Source organism: Prionailurus viverrinus, chromosome B3 (assembly GCF_022837055.1).
Source record: "Prionailurus viverrinus isolate Anna chromosome B3, UM_Priviv_1.0, whole genome shotgun sequence".
Lineage (NCBI taxonomy): Eukaryota > Metazoa > Chordata > Mammalia > Carnivora > Felidae > Prionailurus > Prionailurus viverrinus.
Window position 1 is genome coordinate 76676557 of NC_062566.1, and position 24984 is coordinate 76701540.

The 24984-nt window shown below is 37.1% G+C and overlaps 1 protein-coding gene across 10 annotated transcripts in view; it reads right to left on the bottom strand.

The window, feature by feature from the left end:
* The window catches only part of HEATR5A (HEAT repeat containing 5A), a 120881-nt gene extending 96239 nt beyond the window's left edge, over positions 1 to 24642 (bottom strand). For 9 of the 10 annotated variants that reach the window (XM_047861034.1, XM_047861038.1, XM_047861040.1 and 6 more), the window contains exons 1-6: positions 24518 to 24642; positions 8870 to 9069; positions 7428 to 7639; positions 6108 to 6216; positions 3523 to 3672; positions 2525 to 2699 (exon numbers count right to left, since the gene is read on the bottom strand). In XM_047861034.1, the coding sequence (XP_047716990.1) occupies positions 2525 to 2699; positions 3523 to 3672; positions 6108 to 6216; positions 7428 to 7639; positions 8870 to 8995 (772 nt within the window). In that variant the 5' untranslated portion in view covers positions 8996 to 9069; positions 24518 to 24642. Of the gene's footprint in view, positions 1 to 2524; positions 2700 to 3522; positions 3673 to 6107; positions 6217 to 7427; positions 7640 to 8869; positions 9070 to 24189; positions 24312 to 24517 lie in introns of those variants that run through there. The other variant, XM_047861032.1, reaches the window with a different exon arrangement.
* Positions 24643 to 24984: the final 342 nt, after the last annotated feature.

A 24984-nucleotide genomic window follows, 5' to 3' on the forward strand; every position in this document is an offset into this window, starting at 1 on the left:
AATGAAGTCCCATAGGCAAGTGAAAAAAAGAGGAGGAAAAGGATCTGCCAAGTTAAATACTGCTGAAAGGTCAAGTGAGACAACTGAGAACTGCCCACTGATGTTGGCATGGCGGAGTATTAGAATATAAGCTCAAAATAGGCACTTTTGATTTGTTTTGTTCAATGACATAACCCATGAACTCAGAAAAGATACTGGCCAAGTATAAACACTCAACAAATATTTACTGAATGAATGAATGAACATGGAGGTCTTTGGTGACCTTAACAAAAAAAGCAGTTTTGAAGGAGTGAATGAGGAGAATCCTAACTGAAGTGGGTTTGAAAAATATGGCAGGAGAGAAACTAAAGACAGTATCAAGAACTCTTCGGAGGAACTCTGCTGCAAAAGGAAGAGAAATGGACCTCCAGCTCACTGGGAAATGAGACAGAAAAGGATTTATTATTTTTTTTTAAAGATGGGAGAAACAAAATCATGTTTCTGTAGGTAATAATCCAATAGAGAGGGAAAAGCTGATATAAGAGAGGAGAGACTTCCTAGGGCAATGTCCTTGAGCAGGTAAGAGAATGATAGAGTAAAACCTTGGATTGCAAGTAACTTGTTCAGCAAGTGTTCTGCAAGACAAGCAAACATTTCTAACAAATTTTAACTTGATAAATGAGTGATGTCTTGCAATACGAGTAGTACATGATGCTAAATATCACGTGATCACAACTGAGTCAATGTTTCTTGAAATTTGCTTTGATATACAAGTGCTTTGGATTACAAGCATGCTTCTGGAACGAATTATGCTTACAAATGAAAGTTTTACAATATTAAATTAGATATTAAAAGATCACATCAATTCCTACAACTCGTTCCAATGATAGGAAAATGTCATACTCAATCCCTGCTTTTTAAGTGCCTTGGAGCAACATACCACCCGTTTGAATGAAGCCTGAATTTTCTAAATTATTCAGCACTATGTTGCTATTAGTCCCCACCTTTAAAAACTCTATTATGATACCTAGATCACTTCTTAGTGGTACAAAAATAACTCGACTATTTGCAGGCTAGAATTTATTGATGCAAGATGACAGAATTTCTAACAAAAGATTAGGCTAAATCCTAAAGATTTCTTAGTGTGGATGAAGCTGATTCTTCACTTTGCTCAATCTGATTACAAAAACACTAGCATTAGTTTAGTGCTACCATCAAAGCATATACACTTATTTATTCACATTTCTTATGCATTTCTACATTTTGCTTTTTTTACTGCAACTGTGTGCCAGCGCTAATGATACATTCATAGAAATGAGCAATCCACGTTTTCAAAAGGATTAATTCAAAAGACATTAAACATGTTTTCTAACTTTAATTTTTTAGGTGGCTTAAGATTTAAACTCCTAACTGTCCTGAACAACTTTTTTTATGGTTTGGGCTTTTTTGTGTGTGGCTTCTTCCTGTTCCTATTCACCCTTTCCTCACCACCCGATAAGTAAGAAAGTCTTAATGAATTGTAAGATTAGAGAAACTGTAATAAAAATAAAAATTTATTATAAATTTTACTTATAATCTCAGAATGAGGGGACTGTAGTTTATTAATGTTCCCCATGTGACTGTGATATGCTGTGCTTACTGTCTTCTCCCATCCCTGGTTAAGAAACACTGGCTTTAGAAAAAACAATTTCCCTTTATATAATGGTAATGATTTCTTAAGCAACGCCTCTCTAATTTTAATGTGCATTATGAATTATCTGGAGATCTTGTTCAAATGAGAATTTTGATTTAGTAAATTGTGTGGGGCCTGGGTTTCTGCATTTCTTACAAGCTTTGAGGTGATGCTGATACTACAGGTCTGCAAATGTTTAAGAAGCAAGGTTCTATAGAACAATCACATTTTCATTTGTGTGAGATTGTTTATTTTTTGGAGACAGAATGATAAAGCAAATTTTCAATTACTCATCAATGTTTTACATACACTGTTGATTAAATCCAGGCAAATTCTTGTTTCCAAAAATATCCCATCTGTGCTCATTGCCTATAAGTGTAGGAATAGGGAATAAAAAGTAACAAAAGCAAATTGTCCAAGTATGGTGAATTTCAAATATCTGTTGTTTGTAATTATTTACCAATTGTTTTTACCATTGTTCCCTTATACCAACCTAGAAAATAGCAAGCCAAAAATAGGGAATCAAATGCATGTTGCTTAAAAAAAGAACTAAGATACAGATCATATCTATTATTAGATAATGTTTCACAATTTACTTTTTAAAAAAAAGCAAAGACCATAGTATAAAGAAAGACAATGACTAAATAAAGTGTATTTCTTCAAGAGTTCATTTTTTTCCCTCAAATTTTTACTGAATTGTTTAAAAATGAAATCTTGGGACCTTTAGCAATGTTTATAAACTAAAATTGATCTCTAAGATATCCTGCAGCTCTTCAGAATTAATACTGGATAGTAGTAATACTCCTTTATGTTTGTATAAACCAACTGGGAAAAAAATCATAAGACATTATGAAAATAATTATATAAATTTACCTGCTCCTGGATGTTTAGAAATTATAGCTTTAGCCAACACCGTGCCTAGTAGCTTTGAAACTGAAATCCTCACATCATAATTGGAACCTTCAAAGGACTTAAAACATAGTGTGGCCACACTATCCAGGTCCGTACTCCACATAAAGATGGCCTCTTTCTGAAGTTCAAGGAGACACTATTTAATTGGAAAAAGAGACATTAATGAACAACAAAATGTTAACTGTCAGGTTCAGAGCTATATAAGTTGTAGAAACTATCAAGTTCTAACAAAAATGATACACAAATTTAAAGTATGTAAATAATGACTGCAGGGACAAAAAATGAGTACTTACTAAAAGTCATAAAAGTTATATTATATAAAACAATGTGTCCGCAGAGGGTGGGAGGAAAATCCATTCTGACTCAATAGGCTAGGAAAAATGTCTTTAGAACAAATTTGTCGGCTATGAGCAATTGTGACAATGATTACAACAACTTTACCATACTATCTAACCAACTACATTAAGAAGGCATGATAATTCTGCACAGGATCTCAAGACTTGGCCTGGATCCTTAGAAGACTAGACTGCCTTAGTTTGATTCTGTTCCTAGCTTGCAAAAAGTGACATATTCAAAAGAAATTAAAATGTCAAAATCTAAATCCTAGACTTAAAAAAAAAGGCATGATAAGAACAGATCTCTTTCAAATAACGTAAACTTTACATGTAAAATTTAGTTTACAAAATTACAGAGAAGCATGGTAGACTGAAAGGAATACTTAGAGTCTGGTAACATGAATTCCCCACCCTCCAACAATGTGCTGTGAACTACTTGAAGAACCTTGGGAAATCCATAGAATTCTCTGGGCCTCAGTTTCCTCATATACTAACATAAGATTAGTCTCAGCTGATTGCCAAGGTTGTAGCTTTAGGATCATGTGGCTGTTATTAGTGTTTTCACAGGGATAAACTAATTTAATTTTCTTTATTTTGAGAAATTCTGCTTATTAGACCATTTACCTTTGCAGCAGCACAACGAACAGCCATGGATCTATCTGTTAGGCAGGATTTAGCAGCTTTATAAACATCCCTGTGGCAAGGTATAGCAGCAGCTCCTAGTCCATTTAATATATTTTGTAGACTCAGCATAATCTCATATCGACCTTGAGACTACCAAAAAGAAGAAATTTAAATAGTAAGAAATTCACTGTGAAAAGCAGCATTTAGCATAAAAATTTACCTCCTACATTAGTGACACTTACCTATCTGTGTATACTAACCAACCCACCCAACATTAACAGCTGTTATTTTATGTACTGTTTACTATTTGAAAAGTGTTGTCTATATTACATTTCAACACAATACAAAGGGTTGATGTGAAGATTAAATGAAATTATATGAAAAGTACCTACCACAAAGCTTGCATGTTGCTAAGCATTCAATAAATGGTTGCTGTTAATGAGGCAATATGGTAAGAGTGTAGGGTCTGCCACCTAGCAGGTGGGTGACCTTGGACAAAACTGTTTCTTCATCTGTTAAATGGACGTATCCACCTCAAAGGCTATTGTGGAGATCAAACAAGTTACTACAGGTAAAGTACTTAGAATAGTACCTGACCTATAGTACACGCTCAGATTTCATAGCTTTTAACATCATTTAATGAGTCAAGTAGTTTAACCCTGAGGACAAGTCTGGGCTTCAGACTTAAAAAGACCTGGGTCTGAATCTTGGCTCTGACCCTTAGTACCTGTGTGGCTTTAAGTTGTTCCCACTTATTTCTCCATCTATAAGATGAGGATAAGATGAATCACATAGAGCCAGTATGAGAAGTAAATAAACCCTTGTGGGGAAAACATTCACCACAGTGCCAGGCACACAGTAAACACACACAAAAAATAGTAGCTCCTCATGTTACTGATGTTTTACTAAATGCCCCCAAATGATTTCTATATCCCAGGAAGTTAAGGCCACTAAAGATAACTAAAGTTGAGAGAAGACAAGATCAACATCAAGTATCCTTTTCATAGGAATATTAATTTATTTTATCTGTTTAAAGATATATGAACATCTTCGTTCATCTTTGTCATGACCTGAGCCAAAATTAAGAGTATGACACTTAACCAACTGAGCCACCCCAGGTGCCCCTGATGTTTTTAATTTATATATTCATTTTTGAATATCTTTGTTCAAAGGAGCACAATAGTGAATAATTACAGGTGGATGTAACAAAATGGGTCCTAAGGTGAAACTTCTGAATTTCTTTCTATCCCAACTTTATGTTGTCTATTACTGAAAGGTGTGGATCAAAGGTGGGAACCCTTTTGATATATCCAACATGGTGTGGTACCTGATCAACTAAATCATAAAGGCAAAAATAAGAAGAAATAAAATCCTTAGCAATAACTTTACAATTTCAGAAACCTATACAGCAATTCTCTGTCAACTATAGGGCCTGAAAAGAAGACAGCTTAACTAATGGGAGTGAAGTCAGAAAAAAGTTTAAAGTGGTCATTCCTCACTAGATAAAAGTTCTTACAAACATTTCCTCTAAAAACAAAAGATTAAAGATGCGAACAATCTCTTCTGCTAAATCACCTTCTTTAATCTTTCAGCAAACCACTGCTCAGAAGTGAATTCCTGAGTAGATTCTATCACCAGTATTATATAATGAGCATCACTTCTTGAATCAGCTATGTTCTTTTTAAGATTTTATTTTTTTATGTAACATCTACACCTAACATGGGGTTTGAACTCACAACACTGAGATTGCAAGTTGCATGTGCTACTGAGACAGGCAGGCACCCCAAATCAGCTATGTTCTTCTCAAAATTTAGCATATTTTACATTTGAACTTTCCAATGTTGTATCTTGGTGCATTAAAAAAAATGTGTTTAACTAGACAGCATTTTTCTAAATTATTTCAGAGCTGTTTTCTAGACTTCTTTTCTAGGTAAGGTTAGAACAAGGACTGGTATGACATTTTTATATTAAAAACATTTTTTTTTGCTTATTTTTAGGGGCCCCTGGGTGGCTCAGTCAGGTGAGCGTCCACTTTGGCTCAGGTCATGATCTCATGTTCCATGGGTTCAAGCCCTGTGTCAGGCTCTGTGCTGACAGCTCAAAGCATGGAACTTACTTCGGATTCTGGGTCTCCCTCTTTCTCTGCCCCTCCCTGTTCACACACACTCTCTCTCTCTCAAAATAAATAAACATTTAAAAAATAAAGTTTATTTTTATTTATTTTGAAAGAGAGATAGCGAGTAAGTGGAGGAGGAGCAGCTTGTCCTTATTGACAAGCACTTGCTGTAGTACTAGTAAGCAGTATTGGGGAAAGGTGATGTGAGAGGAAGAAGCAGGGATGGGTCTGCCAGAACAATACCTTAGTTTTTGCCTATCTGAATTTATCTATAATCTCATATTATGGGCTTTCTAATAAAGATCCAATATACCAAGTATCTATGTCCATCTCCCAGAAATATTTTTATGGATAAATTTATATACATACCTACATATGCTTATCATATGTAAAGAAATTTTATTGGTTCAAGAAATCATAAAACCTATATAATACTACCTTTTTATTCTTTGGTTGAACTTGCACTCACCTCTGCACTCTTCATAGCTTTAAGAATATTCCCCACTGTATCGGTAAAGGTGTTAACCAGGATTCTCCCCAACTTCTTGTACAAGGAACCCAAACATACCACAGCAGCACTGAAACAACATTTAAATTAGAAATCAGTCACGAGGGAAAAAAAAGGAAAAAAAAATCTTAGACTATTAAAGGTGACTATTTAATTTTACCTTTAAAGGATAAAACTGCCCAGAATCGACTCCACAGTTAAATCCTAAGGCATAACACTTGCATGAGTATCAAATAATTATACTTTCAATAACAAGAATTTTAAAAAGATGTATCTTCAAATAATCTAAACCTCAGCCCAAAGATTCCATTCCCTCAAATTTTATAAAGTAATTTTTCATACAAGTGACCTACATATATTATTAGATAATCAAAGATACTCTTAAAGATAAAAGATAAGTAAAATAGGAAATAATGTTCTTATCAAGTCTGAAGTCTGAAACCTGTATGGGAAAATATATCCTGTTATAAGCTAAAAGATCAACAAAAATTTCTGTAAAATAACTACTGTGGAACCATACATGGCAAACTGCCTTCTCTAAAATAACAGATGAAAAAGTGAACTGAATAATACATTGAAAAATTCTAAGCTGTTTTTTTCAGGAGCTCGGAAGAGTATTTTTCTATATTGTAGTTACTATTAATTTTTACTAATAAGAACTAACAAATTGAAAGAACACCCAAGATGTGGAGAATTTAAAATCTCTTTTTCTTAAACACTCAACTGCTAAGATTTTTTGTATGTATCTTTAAACATTTTTTTTTTTAATAGTTGACATATATTAGCTTCAGGTGTACAACACAGTGATTCGACAATTATAAACATTACAAAATGCTCACCACAATAAATGCAGTCACTATCCTTCACCATACAAAACTATTACAATATTATGGACTATATTCCCTATGGTGTGCTTTTCATCCCCATGACTTATTTATTTTTATAACTGTAAGTTTGTACCTCTTAATCCCCTTCACCTATTCCACCTGTCCCCCCATTATCCCTTACTTCTGGCAACCACCAGTTTGTGTTCTATATTTATGAGTCTTCAACTGCTAAATTTTTAGTGAGAGTTTTGATTCCCAAATCAAGACTTCAAATATGCCTAAAATATTTTTTAGAACAGTCAGTGGAAAAATGTTAGATGTTTTTTAAAAGTTAGATTTAAAAAAATGAGTGAAATAATTTGTATTCAGTTTGGGTACAAGTAGTTTGGGTTCTTTAGAGAAATGATACCACAAGGAAGCACTATTTTATGTTCAATTTTAATATTTAACTTACAGTTTAGTGGGAAGATAACTTGGAGAATCATCTTTGCTACGAATAAGATCATTACATTTATCGATTGTCTCATAAACAGAGAACGTGTCTCCAATACTATAAAGAATTCCGAGATTTTTAGCCAGCAGTTTGCGGGTAGGAGGCCCTGGAGAGCTGTTCAACAAAGATAGGAGCTGTTCTACCAGAGTCTTCTGTTTCTCCCTTACATCACTCTAGAAAGGAAGGTAACAAAAAGACAATTCAAAGTCAACATAATTACATGTAATCCTCTAATACGTTTTTCTTTCATATATTTAAGAATTAAAAATTCTAGAAAAATGCAAAATTATTTTGACTAAAAATTACAGATCAGTTGGTGATGTAGTCATCTATACCAAACGAACCGGTAGTTCGTTGCCCTGAGGATATCTCTAAAAAATAATTTCTGGGCCAATATACACTGGAGTCTCTGTAAAGAAAGACAAGGGCTCTATTTCTTCTAAATCTTTGTCTAGTGAAAGGTAGAGCAAAGTCATATTCTAACTATTAAGCCTCTGCCATATGTATATGTACATGAGCAATGTATAATCGATCACTAAAGTTGACCTTGTCATGAATGATTATTTGTTTTACTTAGATCTTTTTCTAAGTTTAGTGCAATTTTCTTTTTGCAAACTTATGCATTTAATGCCAGTAATGTTACTCCATTTTACTTGTCTGCTCTCTGAAAAAGGAGTACAGAGTATCATTACAGCAGTAACGGTACTCAGGTGATCACTAAGGTCTAAGCTCCTACAATGAAGTATTTGTTAGTGTATGGATTTTTGCCTTATTAAATTCCAAATGTTTCCATGAGTAGTGTCTTTGCACCGCTTTTGCATTGCATATGATATTGTGAGAATATCCTCATTTTTAGTAGATGTATGCAAAAGTACTTAGGTGTAAAACCACCACACATGGCTTGGTAAATCAGTCAAATATGGCAAAACGTTAACAAATGCTGGATACAGGTGAAAATACGAGCGTGTCTTTTTTTCTGGTACTTATTTCATAAGCTTAAAAGTGAATATGTTTACTAAAAGACTTTTCCAATTACATTCTCCTTAAAGAGCTCACAACTTTTTAAAACTCCCATTCAATATTTAGCAGTATCTTACACAAGGGCTTCATGCATATGAAGGTGAACAAGATAGTGAAAATGAAATCTAATAAAATGTGGTTCATAGTAGTTTATATTTTTATACATATTTTAAGTAATATAAAAAATATTGGCTGACTTCTTCCTGCTTTTTGAAAGAACAAATTTCTTGTAATATTTCATTATAAACTCTCAATAAGGTATACCATTTGAAAGCTAATTTAGGTTATTCTGGGTAGAACTAGAAAAGCAAACCAAAGGAAGTAAACATTATCCAGCATTTTAAAAAAACACACACAAAAACAGTTTTTGCAATTTTACCCACCCTGCTGGTTGCCAGCAAGAGCTTCTCCAAATATCTCAACCAATCAAAAATAAACTCTGCCCTCTGAACTTCACCTAGTTGATTATATGCTTCTTCATTCAGCAATAAGCTATGAGCTAATTCCATTCCTTGCAGAAAATTCTCCTAGCTGGTCACAATTCTTCTCATTAAACTTCAGTTGATATGCCTAAGAAAAAAATCTGTAATAGAGGAAAAGAACATATTTTAAAAGGAGAGTAAAAAGGAAGGCAATCATAATACTGAATCTTCCACAGAAAACACAAAAGCATAATTAAAGTGACAATATTTTTTCTAATAGCTCTGGGGTGAAACTGGGAAATACCAATCCCAAACTCTTAACAATGACACAAAATCCACCTTTGACTCCTTTTTTAGAGAGCAGACAAAACAGACATTCAGGCATTATTCATATACAGATACAAAAACTTGCTAAACAGAAGAGAAATTTCATTAAAATCCTGAAAATTTTTAGGTTGGGCTATTCAAATATTAGTTTTCCATTTTCTTTGTAGGATAAATACCCTTTCACTAAAATAAAATGAGTCATGAGTACATATCAACAAATGACCAAATATCCAGACCTCCTACTAAAATTCTATATCTCCCTGGGCATATATTCTGTCTTTTACCTAGCGATTTAAAAGGACTTATTCCTATTAGCATCTGTTCCCCTAGCCTAATATTCTGTGTAGCTTGAAGCTAGGAGTTTTAGGAAAAAGTCTCATCTCTATCAGAATAGTCTCCTTATTTCCGTGAACCTTGTGAAAGCAAAGTCCTATTATTGAAGGTACTTGGATGGATGGTGCCCAGGGATTGTAGCAATAAAGATCATATCTGCTATGACCCAGATCCAAAGTAGCCTTCACTCCTGTTGCAGCACATTAAAAAAGATAGAGAAGATTTTGTTTGTTTGTTTGTTTTAATTCATGAGCATGTCCTGGGCATACACTTTCCAGAACATAAATAACATGTAAGTGTACACACACACACTTGTAAGATGACATTCTGATTATAGAATCTTTTATTTTTAGGAGCATGCTCAAATTTACAGCAGTAAAGCAGCGTGTCTGCAACTCATTTTTGAATAAGTAAATCAATTAGCCATAAAATATAGTAAAATGGTAACAGCTTTTTAAAAAAAATTTTTTTTTGAAAGCAAAAGAGAGCACAAGTCGGGGGGGGGGGGGAGAGAGAGAGAGAGAGAGAGAGAGAGAGGCAGACAGACAGATTCCAAAACAGGTTCCAGGCTCTGAGCTGTCATCACAGAGCCCAACATGGGGCTTGAACTCACAGACCACGAGATCATGACCTGAGCGGAAGTCATACACTTAACCGAATGAACCACCCAACACCCCAAAATGTTAAACAGCTTTCTGTACATAGTGGGTATGTGAACAGTTATTTCACTATTCTTCATTTTTTTCTGTATTTTTAAAAAGATCACAATAGAAAGTTGGAAGAATTAGTTAAGAAATGAAGAAACACACAAGCAGGATGCCTGGCTGGCTAAGTGGTAGAGCATGAGACTCTTAATGTTGGGGTCCTGAGTTCGAGTCACACTTTGAGGGCAGAGTTTACTTTAAATTTTTTTTTAAAGGGAAAAGTTTAAGAAAAAACACACAAGCTGGTTTTTAAAAAATAATCATCAGGGCACTGGGTGGCTCAGTCAGTTCAGCGTCTGACTTCGACTCAGGTCATGGTCTCACGGTTCATGAGTTCGAGCCCCTTGATAGGCTCTCTGTGACTAGCACAAAGCCTGCTTTGGATACTCTGTCTCCCTCTCTCTCTGCTTCTCCCCTGCTCACACACATTCTCTCTCTCTCTCTCAAAAATAAATAAACACTAAAAAAAAAAAAAATCATCACTACTACTTAAAGGAAAGACAACTATCATCAAGAACACTAAATAGGGAAGGCACCTGTTCAATAATGTATCAAAAATAAATTTGATGTATTATATAAAACTCCCAGCTAAATAGAAACAGATAATTAGAATTGCATGGAAATACAGTCAGAATGCTACAGGTAATTAGACTAAGAGATATTAATACATAGCTAATATTCCCCCAAATAAATCTCAATCTTTTATAGAGAAGCCAAAGATGTATTAGAGAGAAGTAAAGATGTATTAGAAAATCAGATGGGAGACATGGGGAAGGCTTTTCTTTCCTTTATTCATTTTTTACTCCCAGAGAGTTTACTGATATAAGATTATCTATAGTTTCAGATCATCAAAATTATTATAAACTTGAAAAAAGCCCCCTTAAGAGACAGTAGTTACAAACTGGTACCCTGTTGGCCAAATTTAGCTTGTAACTTATCGGTGGAAAAAATGACTTACTAACATTTAAATGTAAGATTCTACACAAAAACCTGGGTCCCTATCCCCATACAGCAACAAATGGCTGAATTTAAGAGAGGGACTCTCCAGCAGGCCACAGCTGCCACATTCACTTACATTACTTGCCGACTTCTACAGGTTTTTTTTTTAATATTTTTTTTTAACGTTTATTTATTTTTGAGAGAGACAGAGACAGAACGCGAGTGGGTTAGGGGCAGAGAGAGAGGGACACAGAATCCGATACAGGCTCCAGGCTCTGAGATGACAGCACAGAGCCTGATGCGGGGCTCAAACTCACAAACTGTGAGATATGACCTGAGCTGAAGTCGGACACTCAATCAACTGAGCCACCCAGGTGCCCCAGGTATGTTAAGTTTTTAACTCCTACTCTTTATCTTGCTTGTGTCCCTCTGGTTTGGGCTAATATTCTAGATTCTGACTATGATGCTGCCCCAGAGCCCAAAAGACAGCTTTTACCAATCCATACCCACCAACCCAGTGTGCTGCTTTAGCCATCTCGGTTGTCCCCTCCCAGTGAGTCCTGCCTGCCTACTGGATACCACCCATAACCTGTACTGACAGTCCTCAAAAAAAAGGAAAAAAAAGTAAATATTAGGTTATTTTTGGAAATGTCAATTTTAAAGAACAAGAACAATATAAACAATGGTGCTAACAAATTCACTTTTACAGAGACATGAAGTTTTAGATTCTTGCCTTAAAAACCCTCCTTGGGGGGCCTGGGTGGCTTAGCTGGTTAAGCGTCTGACTTTGGCTCAGGTTATGATGTCGTGGTTCATGGGTTCAAGCTCCGCATCAGGCTACCTGCTGTCAGCAAGGAGCCTGCTTTGGATCCTCTATCCCCCCTCTCTATCTGTCCCTCCCCTGTGCTCTCTCTCAAAAATAAATAAACTTAATAAAAAAAATTTTTAAACCCTCCTTAAATTATCGAAGCCACCTGACCAAAATACATACAAATAATTATAAAGTTAATAAATACTAAAGAAACAATTTCTGGAAGAAAACTTCTAAGTATACAGAAGATGAAAGGCAAGTTTGCATTCAATATCTATGATTGCATGAGGAAAAAATATTACCTCAATATCATAGAGAAAATTTCTTATAACCACCACGGCAAGTCAAAATTCTATCTTAAGAATCAAATTACCCTTTTTAGAGGTCATTAGGACTGCTGAAGAGACTTTTTTTTCCTTAGGCAGCAGCAATATTGTGGTGTAAAATGATCTATCAAGAAGCAAAATAGCTAACACAATGCAATAATAAATAATTCAGTAAAAAGCTTGAGACCATAAGCAGGGCACAGAGTTATCTCCAATGTCTTCAATACATTCCTCTCATAAATTACTCCTAAAAGTAGAAAATTCATCCAAGTAATCTCACATCTAAACACCAAAGTCTAAAATGCACCTGTGATCTCCACACATGCACTATCAATGGGATAAGCAAATGCTTTCTGCAAATAACAGATGTTCCTATTACTACCTGAAGTTTCACTTTAGGTAGACGAATACAAATGCAGTCAATCTACTACAAGTTTTAATATAATCACACCCTAGAACTATATGTATGTGGAGTCTGCTTATTTTTCTAATTTTCCCTTATTTCCCATTTTTCTGTTTCTGTTGCAATCACAAAGTAATTAGTTTATTAGAAGTGAACATATATTACAATATATTTTTCAAACAACAATTATGCTACTTAAAAAAATTCGTAAAACTACAGCTCCCACTGTAATGCTTGCCATTATTTTTGACAGAAGCTAACATTTATTGGCAACTTACTATAAGTGCTTTACATTTTCTTGAATAATTCACAGAACTGTTCATGAGGCAGCTAGCTATTTTTAGATGAGGAAACTGAGGCACAGAGAAACTAAGCAGCTTCCTAAGGTCACAATGAACCTGGACATACACATGAGCAATCTGACTCTATATACATGTGCTTTAACCACTACATACTATTCTGCCACTCAAGTATTCAATCAAGCCCCTCAGATGCCTTCAAATCAAATTTTTAAAAAGCTTAGAACTTGTAGACAATTTGTGGATAGCATGGAACAAAAGACCATCATACTGTTTCCTAAAAACTGAGCACCAAATTCCTTACTTTAATAAGTTTGAGAATCTAGGAATAAAAGTTACCCAAACGATTTCTCAGGATATCTAATAAGATTAGTGTGTACTATTAATCTCAATGAATAAAATGCAGCCTAAAGTATTAATCAAAATACAGCACAATGGTAATTTCCAGACCTAAGTAAGCTGTCTCATGGAGAAACAGTAACATGTACCTGTTATGGCCACTTACTCTGTATTTTAAAAATATACACATGAATATTACTTTACCATCAAATATTATATATGCTAACATAAAACCAATAGTTGAACTAAGCTTACAAATGCCCTTCAATGCTTTTTAGACCATACATTTCTCTGAGGCACTGTTTACTTCCTTTGTGATAACTGTTTGTATTTTATGTATGCCAGATACTCCGAGTGACTCAGTCATAATTTTCATCCCTCAAGTCTATACTGAGAAAAGCAGGCACTGTGTACTAGACCTAAGGCCCTAAGGTACAGTCCTACCATTTCTAAGGCACTGTGGCTCTCCAAGTGGGAAAACCCCAGCAGAGTGCCAACAGAATTGTATTGGAGGATAAAATTTTACTTAACCATTTCCCCCGATATTAACACATCATTTTATACTAAAATAAATATGCATTCAATATGCACTAGAAGGCAAAATTAATAGTGTTTCAAGATAAAACATGAAACTTCAGAGAAATTCTAAGCATGACAAACCTTTCTAGGCTTCTTTTTTAAAAAGTCACTCCTTTTTACTGGGAAGAATACTAGTTTAATGGAAAAGTTTAAGAACAACTAAGCTATTAACCTGAATTATATGAACTGCCATTTTTATAGGTCAAGAAATGGCTGAATATCAGCAAATTCATATGATTCGATTTTTAAAAAATTTTTCTTAATGTTTATTTATTTTTGACAGACAGAGAGAGCATGAGCAGAGGAGGGGCAGAGAGAGAGGGAGACACAGAATCTGAAGCAGGCTCCAGGCTCCGAGCTGTTGTCAGTACAGAGCCCGACGCAGGGCTCGAACTCACAGACTGCGAGATCATGACCTGAGCCGAAGTTGGATGCTCAACTGACTGAGCCACCCAGGCATCCCCATATGATTCGATTTAAATAACATATTCAGTCTTCAAAGATTTGACTTAGTGTAGGAAAGTCTAATGTTTATAATCTGTCTAGTGTTCTCAAGCCAATGACTTTATTGCTCTAGAGTAATACATATGTATAAATATCGTTAACTGCTGACAGAAAGAGAAACCACAGGAGGCCAAATCTCCAAGGCCCCGGTTTGCTAGAGTAACTTACTCCAAAGCCATCTCCAAGAGAAGTTAATAGTCTTATCATGAAGGGCTAATTTTCCATCTGAAAATGAGTTAATGTCAAATTTACACAGGCAAAAAAGTTTAAGCACCTTCAACAATGTTAAGGATAACACAAAACAAAACCATACAAAACAAAACAAAACAAAACATGTAGCATTAACATGATTTTCTCTATCTAGGGTTTAAAGATCTGTTTTGGTAGGCATGGGAACATATTTAAAATTATGGTTAAAATTTACAGGGAAAAAGAATCTTCTTAATCTTTTTGGTCATTTTGTTTCTTATAAAGATTCATTATATCATTTTGAAAAGGGAAAAGTGGAAAGATCACAAGTAGTCAGAGACAACAACAAACAAAATAAGATACATCTGTTGGGTTTGCTAGGTTTTTTTTTCCCCCAGAGGATGAAAAGACCAATTTACAAAACGAACAAGCCACTACGCAATAAATGAAACTAATTCCAGAATGTATCAGGCCTTAAGTTTTGAAATATATCATACTTCACTTTCAGTTACTGTCCTTCCTCCAATTTTCACTTCTCCAAAAGATACCACAACAGCTTCAACACAGCCTCCAGTCTAGTTTCTCAGTTTTGTCCAAAAAGCATAAAGTAAGCCAAAAAAACCCTCCAGGATCTCCCACAATTTAGGAAACATACATAAATCTTAAAATCCAAACTTTTCCAAAAAACACAAAGCAAAACAGTAATTAGCATTACTCTAGAAAGAAGGTGGCTCATTCTATTCTGACCTAAATTAAGATACTCTTTGACCTGTGATTCTGGCTTTGCAAAATTATAGGTTACAAAATAGCAACTCACAAGTTACAGAGCATGCTTACAATGTTGCCAGAGGGAGGCTGGTAAAGAAAAATGGAGGTCTTTTTGTAATCCTACTTTAAATATCTCTAGGCATAGTCCTAAAGTTAGTTTGCTGACACAATGAACCACTGCACTTCACTGGTTTTAGGCTAAAATGGATACTGAAGAAAATCTTTTGTAATTTTAGAGTTCTTTAATACAGTTTTATCTTCATTATTTTTAAATCTTGTATTTATTCCATCTTTGAATCTGAAATATCTTGCTTCTTTCTAAATAAACTCAGCATTTTAAAATTCAGCTTAAAACAAAAATCACTTCCAGACTTCAAGCTGCATTACAAAGCTGTAATCATCAAGACAGTATGGTACTGGCACAAAGACAGATACTCAGATTAATGGAACAGAATATGGACCCACTGACGTATGGCCAACTAATCTTTGACAAAGCAGGAAAGAATATCCAATGGAATAAAGACAGTCTCTTCAGCGAGTGGTGCTGAGAAACTGGAAAACAACATGCAGAAAAATGAACCTGGACCATTTCTTGCACCATACACAAAAATAAACTCAAAATGAATGAAAGACCTAAATGTAAGAAGCCATCACAATCCTCGAGAAGGCAGGCAAAAACCTCTTTGACCTTGGTAGCAACAACTTCTTACTCAACATGTCTCCAGAGGCAAGGGAAACAAAAGCAAAAATGAACTATTGGGACCTCATCAAAATAAAAAGCTTCTGCACAGCAAAGGAAACAATCAGCAAAACCAATGGAATGGGAAAAGATATTTGCAAACAACACATCAGATAAAGGGTTAGTATCCAAAATCTATAAAGAATTTATCAAACTCAACACCCAAAAAACAAATAATCCAGGAAAGAAATGGGCAAAAGACAAGAATAGATACTTCTCCAAAGAAGACATCCAGATGGTCAACAGACACATAAAAAATGCTCAACATCACTCATTATCCGGGAAATGCAAATCAAAACCACAATGAGATACCACCTCACACCTGTCAGAATGGCTAACATTAACAACTCAGGCAACAACAGATGTTGGTGAGGATGCTTTTTTGCACTGCTGGTGGGAATGCAAACTGGTGCAGCCACTCTGGAAAACAGTATGGAGGTTCTTCAAAAAATTGAAAATAGAACTACCCTATAATCCAGCAAGTGCACTACTAGGTATTTATCCAAGGGATACAGGTATGCGGTTTCAAAGGGGCACACGCACCCCAATGTTTACAGCAGCACTATCAACAACGGCCAAAGTATGGAATGAGCCCAAGTGTCCATCGATGGATGAATGGATAAAGAAGATGTGGTATATATATAGTATGGAGTATTACTCGGCAATCAAAAAGAATAAAATGTTTCCATTTGCAACTACATGGATTGAACTAGAGGGTATTATGCTAAGTGGAATTAGAGAAAGACAAATATCATATGATTTCATTCATATGAGGACTTTAAGACACAGAACAGATGAACACAAGTGAAGGGAAGCAAAAATAATATAACAACAGGGAGGGGGACAAAACATAAGAGACTCTTAAATATGACTATGGGCTAAATGGGTAAGGGGCATTAAAGAGTCTATTCCTGAAATCATGGTTGCACTATATGCTAACTAACTTGGATGTAAATTAAAAAAAAAAAATACAGTATTTTTTTTTTTAAAGTTTTTCTCCTTTAAAGAAATAAAAACTGGACCTCTTTCCAAAAAAAAAAAAAAAATCACTTCCTTAGGAAACCTTTAATGATTAATTCTCCTATTCTTTTACTGCTTCCTCTCAGTATAGCACTTTTTCCATTATATTTATGGTTCTTAAAATATATTTGGCTTCTGCAGCTATCACTTAGATGGCAAGATTCTTCTGGTGTTTTTCCAAATCATGATCCAAAAATCTTAACCATAATTACTAGATCCGTAGCATTATGGATAAAGTTCTCTATCTCCAAATTTTTAGAGATTTAAAAATTTTTTTAATTGAAATTCTTAATAACCAATAAATAAACTAAATTTCTGTTATAGATTACTAACTTTTAAAATTCACAATACTACTTGTTAGCATCATCTTGGTACTGTCACAAATGAGGAGGACACATGTATAAGCCTGCTGTTGTAGTTCCTGGCTATGTCTTTCATCTTCCTAAGAGACTCCCAAATCACAAAATGACAATGATAGCTATTACTCATTGAGCTAGCAACTTTTTAAGTGCTTAATTTACACCATCTCTAATCACCACAAGGAAGAAAGCAAGGAAGGTATTACTGGTCCCCATTTTATGGATAAAGAAATTATTAAGATGTCAGTAAATAGTAGAACTGAGAGAATAAACCCAGGTCTGTTTGGCAGCAAAGCTCATTCTCTTTCCTCAATGCCAGGAAGCCTTTCCACAGGGGGGGAAAGGAAAAACCGTGTTTTTACACGAAGATGTAAGAAAGAAAATGTGCAGAACAAATGGCAGGGGGACGGGACAAGATCATTACTTTACATTTGGACTCCTCCACCTATTTCCCCCTACATCTTTCAGTAAATCACAAAATCAGTTTCATCTCCTACTTCCTCCAAGGATAAGGAGTCCAAACAATTAAAAAAGGGAGCGTTGGGAAACAGCAAGGGGGGATATAGGAGGAGATAGGTAAATTGTTAAAATTAAAGGCAACTAAGCATGTCAGAATAGACCTATAATAATGCAGACTAGTGGTTCATGACTCTAACTGCTTTAAAGAAAATACCAAACCTGGGAGCCTGGGTCGCTCAGTCAGTAAAGCATCTGACTCTTGATTTCAGCTCAGATCACGATCTCACGGCTGGTGAGTTTGAGCCCCGCTTCAGGCTCTGTGCTGACAGTGCAGGGCCTGCTTGGGATCCTCTCTCTCCCCATCTCTCTCTGCCTCTCCCGTGCTTATGTTCTTTCTCAAAAATAAATAAATACACTTAACAAAACAAAACAAAACCCAAGCCTAAAACAAATGAATCAGAATCTCTAAAGGCTGGGGTGCTGTAATAAATGGATTTTTCATTTAACTGCCACCATAAAATATCTACTAGCACTACTAATTTACAGATAAGAATACTGAGGCTAGATTACAATAAGGAGGATTTTATTTTATTTTATTAATTTTTCTTAAGGTTTATTCAAGTTTGAGAGACATGGACAGAATGTGAGCAGGGGAAGGGCAGAGAGAGGGAGACACAGAATCTGAAGCAGGCTCCAGGCTCTGAGCTGTCAGCACAGAGCCTGACTTGTGGCTCAAATCCACGACTGTGAGATCATGACCTGGGCTGAAGGTGGATGCTCAACCAACTGAGCCCAGTCAAGATCATGTGACTCTTGATCTTGGGGTCACGAGTTCGAGCCCCATGTTGGGGGCAATATTTACTTTAAAAAATTATAATTATGAAAACTACAAGTATAGAAGCTTACATATTAAGAGAGGGTCCAAGAGGTAAAGCAATGTTTCCTAAAGTGTTCTGTAGAACAGTAATGCCAAAGGATGAGGCTAAGTGTCCGGGGGCGGGGGGGTCCAAAAACCAAATTCTTTTGGGAAATGCCACATTGGCACTTTTCTTTCTGACAGAGAGTCTCCATAGGTGTAATATGGTAACATGTACTATATACTGCCAGGAGGGCATACATACATAGCATTTGATATTTTAATTACAGACCTCTCCCCAGACTACCTCTTTCTCTCTTTTTTTTTTTGGCCCCAGCTGGGAATGTTGTGAAACTAGTATTCTATAGAACACAATCTTTGAAACACTAATCATTAAATACTATAAAGCAAGAAATTTAAATATTCCTTTGTGTTCATACTATGATAGGATTTTTATTAGAAAACTATATAACAAGTCAATGTCACACCTACTTAAAAGTGGCCATTTCTTTTTTTTTTTTTTTTTAATGTTTATGTATTTATTTTGAGAGAGAAAAAGAGAGAGTGCTAGCTGGGTGGTGGCAGGAAAAGAGGGAGAGAGAGAATCCCAAGCAGGCTTGAGCTGTCAGCACAGAGCAGGATGCAGGACTCTACCTCACGAACTGTGAGATCATGAGCTGAGCCAAAATCAAGTCGGACGCTTAACTGACTGAGCCACCCAGGCACCCCAAAAGTGGCCATTTCTGATTAATATTTTGAAGTACCTAACATTACATATCCTAAATATAAATAGACTCTTCTCTTATCTACTTCTGGATTATGAATAAAGGGAGAAAAGATACTTTTAATTAACCTAGTATATTAATTCAGATAAAAATGTATGTTACTCATATCTATAATTAAGTTTCACATCACACTCCTTCCAAGCTGAAGATGGTTTGCTGCACCATGAATTTTTTTTTTTTTTGGAATTATGAATATAAATTCTCATAAAAACTTAATCCATGTTTCTTGCCATATCACAAAAGGCTAACTTGTAACATGCCCATTCACAGCACTATCTTATTTTAATATATAATGAAAATACATCAAGCATAGCAAGATTCCAAGAGTGTTTCCTGCAAACTGGCTAGGAATGAGGAGAATGCTGCTATTGCTCATACTACAAGCCAACAAGAATGGCAGATACATGCAGCTCCAGGAACCAATGGAGAACACATCCTATGAGATAAAGTTAGGATGACAGAGGAAAGACACAGGAGTTACAGGGAATGTAAAAACTGGCATAAGGGGTGCCACAAGTGGGGATGCGGCATACTTTGCTTTCCTCCTCTATTTTTCTGAAGTGCTGCAGATTACTACTGTTCGGGATGAGAACAACGACAGAAACTGAATTCAGTGAGGGAGACTGCCAATGGGGGCCTTCCTGAAGAAGTACTGCTGGCTCTGGCAACTCTGCGTCCAGATTACAAAAGAGAAACCCTTAAAGGATAAAGGAAGTATTGTGGGGGAGGGAGGGAGGAACTGAGCAGGAGGGACCAACGCTAAGACAGTGAATGGAAAAGGAACTAACATTTTTTGACAATTTACTTACTAGAAACTTTTAATCCTCATAACACTGAAACTTAGATATTATTATCCTCATTTTACAGATGGTGGTAACAAGAAATGTGTCCAAGGTCAAGACGTTATTTAAGTGGAATAAGATAATGCCTACACCTGTCTGATTTCAGTGTCCACGTTCCTTCAAGTACTTCATACAGCCGCTGCATAAAGTCTCTCTAATCCCTGACAGTTACTGACAGTTAGTGCCATACCAACTCAAGCATCTAATCATTACAACTTTGTTGCTCTTTTTTATCACTTCATTCTCCTCTTACGTCTTAAGTACTTTGAGGCTTTATGTTAAAGTGTGAGGTCTTCTAGAGACATCAACTTTAAAAGGGCTCTTCTCATCTAGATGTAAATCAGTAAGTACCAACAGTGTTAGTTTAGTCTTTGGATATTCTTGACAATTTTTATCACTTTGTTCCACAGACCAACTCTTCCATCTCCCCCTGGGAAGACAGATTCCATTCTGGACACTGAGGAGTGACACATGGTAGATTTTAAGGTACAAAACTTATTCTTATCTCCCACCTCACTCATCTGAAAATAACTACCTAAACAATCCCACTACATGGTACCTCACTGAGACTCCAGTAACAAGAAAACAAAGTTTTGTGTGTATGTGTGTGTGTTTAAAGATATACAGTAAATAATTGTTTCAAAGATCATGAACTTTACTGACCAAAGTCTCTTGGTCCCTCACAGCTTACTCATTTCAGTTTAGACATGACTTATCTGGATTCTAGCTAGGCTGGAATAGAGCACCATATTAAAAGTAAAGAAGCAAAGTCATTGAGACCAGGAAGAAGTCAAAACAGACTGCTAACAGTGATGGAAGTGACCAAAATACTATTTGATAAAGTATAGACATTTTAAAAAGCAAGGCAACATGAGACTAGTAAGTACAAGAGCAAAGTGTGTGCAAGATGCCATTCATTATTTCTCTAGCTCAGTTGAGGCCAGGAATCCTTGACCAATTTTCCAAATAACCCTATCCTTGTATTTGCTGCTCATGCAATCCGTCACCTAGGACTTCTTGGGTTTAGCCATTAGACCCTGCCTGCCTTAGAGTCCTGTTTCCCCTCTGCAAACTGTGGCTCTCACATCAAAGTGAGCATTCAAAGAATCACCCTTAATCCACACTATGGTCTGATATCTTGGCTTTTCCTCATGGCTCCCCACTTCTAATTCACAACATAGCTTATAGAATACCCAGCCTAGAATTTAGCTACATTTCAGAACTTCTTGGAGCCTTACTGGAGGGATTTTATTGGCAGACACTGCTTCTTACCCCATGCCAGATGCTCAGCTAAGCTCTTAACTTTACAAGTACATCTCCCTGGAACAACTCCATTATTACTCTGCCTTCTGACTGCTATCCTCATGGCCCCACCCAAGTAATATAGTGAACATACTATTACCTCTAACTCCCCAAGACAGTCTGGGGCAGCACTCCATCAATCAAACTCACTGATATTTGTGCAGCAAAAGATAAAACATACCCACACAAGGTGGGATTAAATAATGACTGTATTTAATAATGTTAAATACAAAGTAATATTATATTTTGCTGCCAAATGAGTTAAGAAAAAAACTTTCCCGAGCCTTTTAGACACTGGAATTAAGATTTTGTACATGTATGTTTTTCTTTCTTTTTTTTTTCTTTTCAGATCTCCTCCTAAAATATTTCAAATAATTTTGTTTCTAATGTTTCATAGGTAATCAACTTTCTGATAATTTTACTTAAATAAAAAATGTAGTGGAAAAGTGAGGAATATTTTGCATATATACACAAAAACATGCATATATTCATCATATAGATACCTACAAACACAACAGAAAAGGATATAAATAGATGCTGTTGTATATTTACCCACAAAGAAGCATTATCTGGGCAGTAAGTACAACTATGTTACTGAAAAAGTACACACATAAAACATTTTATTTATTGAAATTAGAGCCATACTACAGTTTTAAGATTAGTGAGTGTATGCTCAGCTTCAAATATTTTGAATTATCACCCTGTAGAAGTTTTCCCTCCTCCCTGTACATGCGTGGCTCCAATTTCTGAGGCAGGTATCATAAACATAGGGCTTTTAATAATGCTACCTTATGCTACTTTTCTAGAAATAATCCTTTTGTTACTATTTTTAAAAAAGAGGAGGGGACCCCTGGCTGGCTCAGTGGGGGGAGCATATGACTCTTGATCTTGGGATTTTAAATTTGAGCTCCACAAATTGAGATTACTTAAAAATAAAATCTTAAAAAAAAAAAAAAAAAAGCCCAAGCATTCATGACTCATGATAGATGATCCTAAAAAGCATTGTTTTGTTTTGAAATGCAGAGATCATTAAACTAGTTTTCCAGGATTTAGAATAAAAGAATTTTAGAATAGTAAGAGGCCTAAACAAATCCAGTTTAATCTTTATTCTATTCATAAGATAATTAAGAAACGCTCATAAAAGTTATAAATGGTCTCAATCCCCTTTCTGAAGTAAAGCGGGATGGAAAGCAGATACACTGCTTAAAATAACAGCCCTTAAATTTTTTTCCTTTGAGAATGTACTCATTATTTGCATAATTTTTAAAAATGTTAAGGTACTCTGGAGTATGTATTTCCTGTCATTAAAGGCAGATGCAATGATACGCAAAGAGAAAGGAAGAGAAAAGTGACCTAAGACCCACAAATTGTAGTGGAGGAGCTTAACCTAAATTCAGGTATCCTTTCAGGTCAGAAGTCTTTTCTTATATTATAGTTAACTATATAAAATAACTGCATTCTAAGACAAATCCAACCTCCCATACTTTTTTCCAAAGGTCACTGTTCCTATGTTATAAACCCTGCCTGCTTCCCCAATAAAGAAAAGAAAATCGATGGCATTAAAATGTGGCTTACATCTAAAATCACTTTGTCAAAGAAACGCTTTCTAAAACATTTAGAAAATGAAACAAGATAATTCTCCTCTCCCCACCCACCTAATGCTCAGCTCTAAGTAGATTTCTGCTCTCCTTGCACTTTAACCTCGCTTATCTTCCCCCAAAGTCCTGAACAGAACTTGTGGGCACATATCCCCCCCCCCCCCCCCCCCCCCCCCCCCCCCCGCCTAGCGTCTCCTCCAGGCTATGAGTTCCTGCAGGGTGCCAAGCCTACACATAAAAGATGCTGAATATTTGAATAAATGAACGTACATAAAAATAAGGTATAATTATGATCTTTAATGAAGGAGCTCCGATCACTGGACTCCTATTACAGGACTTGAAAGTTATGAAAATTATCTCAACAGCCAGAGGTACATTTATCGTCATTAGTCAGCACCGTAAAGTACTTAATGAAGTTTCTAAACACTTTGTAATCACTTGAAATGACGTTTAGCGGGCCGAAGAGTACGGTAAGAAGAAACGTCTCCTCACACGATACAAATGCTACCCTCACACGATACAAATGCAAAGACAGTCTTTCCTCGCGAGAAGGACTGGAAAAAGTTCTCGCGTAGAAGGGGATCCCTCTCGACTACGCTTCTGGAAACCCGCCTTGAGGGTGAGGCGCGGGTGCTCGGAGGACCTCGCCCAAAGCCCGGCTTGGGGCCCCGCTGCTGACCGACCTGGGGCGCAGCAGGCGCGCCACTTGGGCGGGTCCGGCCCGGCGGGCTCCGACCTTCCGACCTTCCCCGCACGCCCGGAGTCTCGGGCTCCCGCCGGCGGGCAGACTCCACGCCTACCTGTTGTGCTCGGATAAAACCAGACTTTCCCAGAGCCGGGGGAGAGGACGGACCGCACTGGCCATTCAGCCGTCCTGGCGCCCCACTCCAGTCCCTCCTCGGCGGGCTCCGGCCCCGTCAGCCACGACACCGAATCCCCCCACCCATGCCCACGCCCAGGGTCCCGGCTTCCGTCACCGCTTGGCAGCCGCGACCACCCCGGGGACCCCCAAGCCTCTCAACTCCCAGTGCAGGCCCGGGTGTGATATCCCTCCCAGTGGGCAGGCAGCCCGGGCACCGCCCCCTCGCGCCCGCAGCGCCTCCACTCGCAGAATCCCGGACAGCTCACCTTCGGGGTTCCCCCACGACTCAGCGCCGGTCCCAGTCCTGCCACGTTACCGGCTCCACGGCGCAGCAGGACAGCGCCGGGACTTGCCGGCGGCGGCGACTGCGAGACAGTGCGGCGGGACGGGCGCGCGCGGGGCGGAGCCGGAAAGCTCGGATCCGCGAGCGCGGCCGGAGCCAGCGATTGGGAGCGCGCCCTGCGCCGCGCCGGTGATCCTAGGCCCCATCAGCCGACTGCCGAGCCATCGAACGCCCACTTTGGCAAGCGTGACTGCTCCACCGCCGAAAGAGCGATGGGGAGGCGGGGTGGGTGCTGCCCAAGTTGAGGCCAGGACCGTAGCTTTGCAGTCGGGAAATTTGGGCCACAAGTATTTTTGTCTGTTGTTATCGCCAGCCAGAATCGCTAAGGGCGGCACTGGGGCATCTGAACGCTAAGACACAACTGGAGCCTGCAGAAATTCAGGAAGGGGA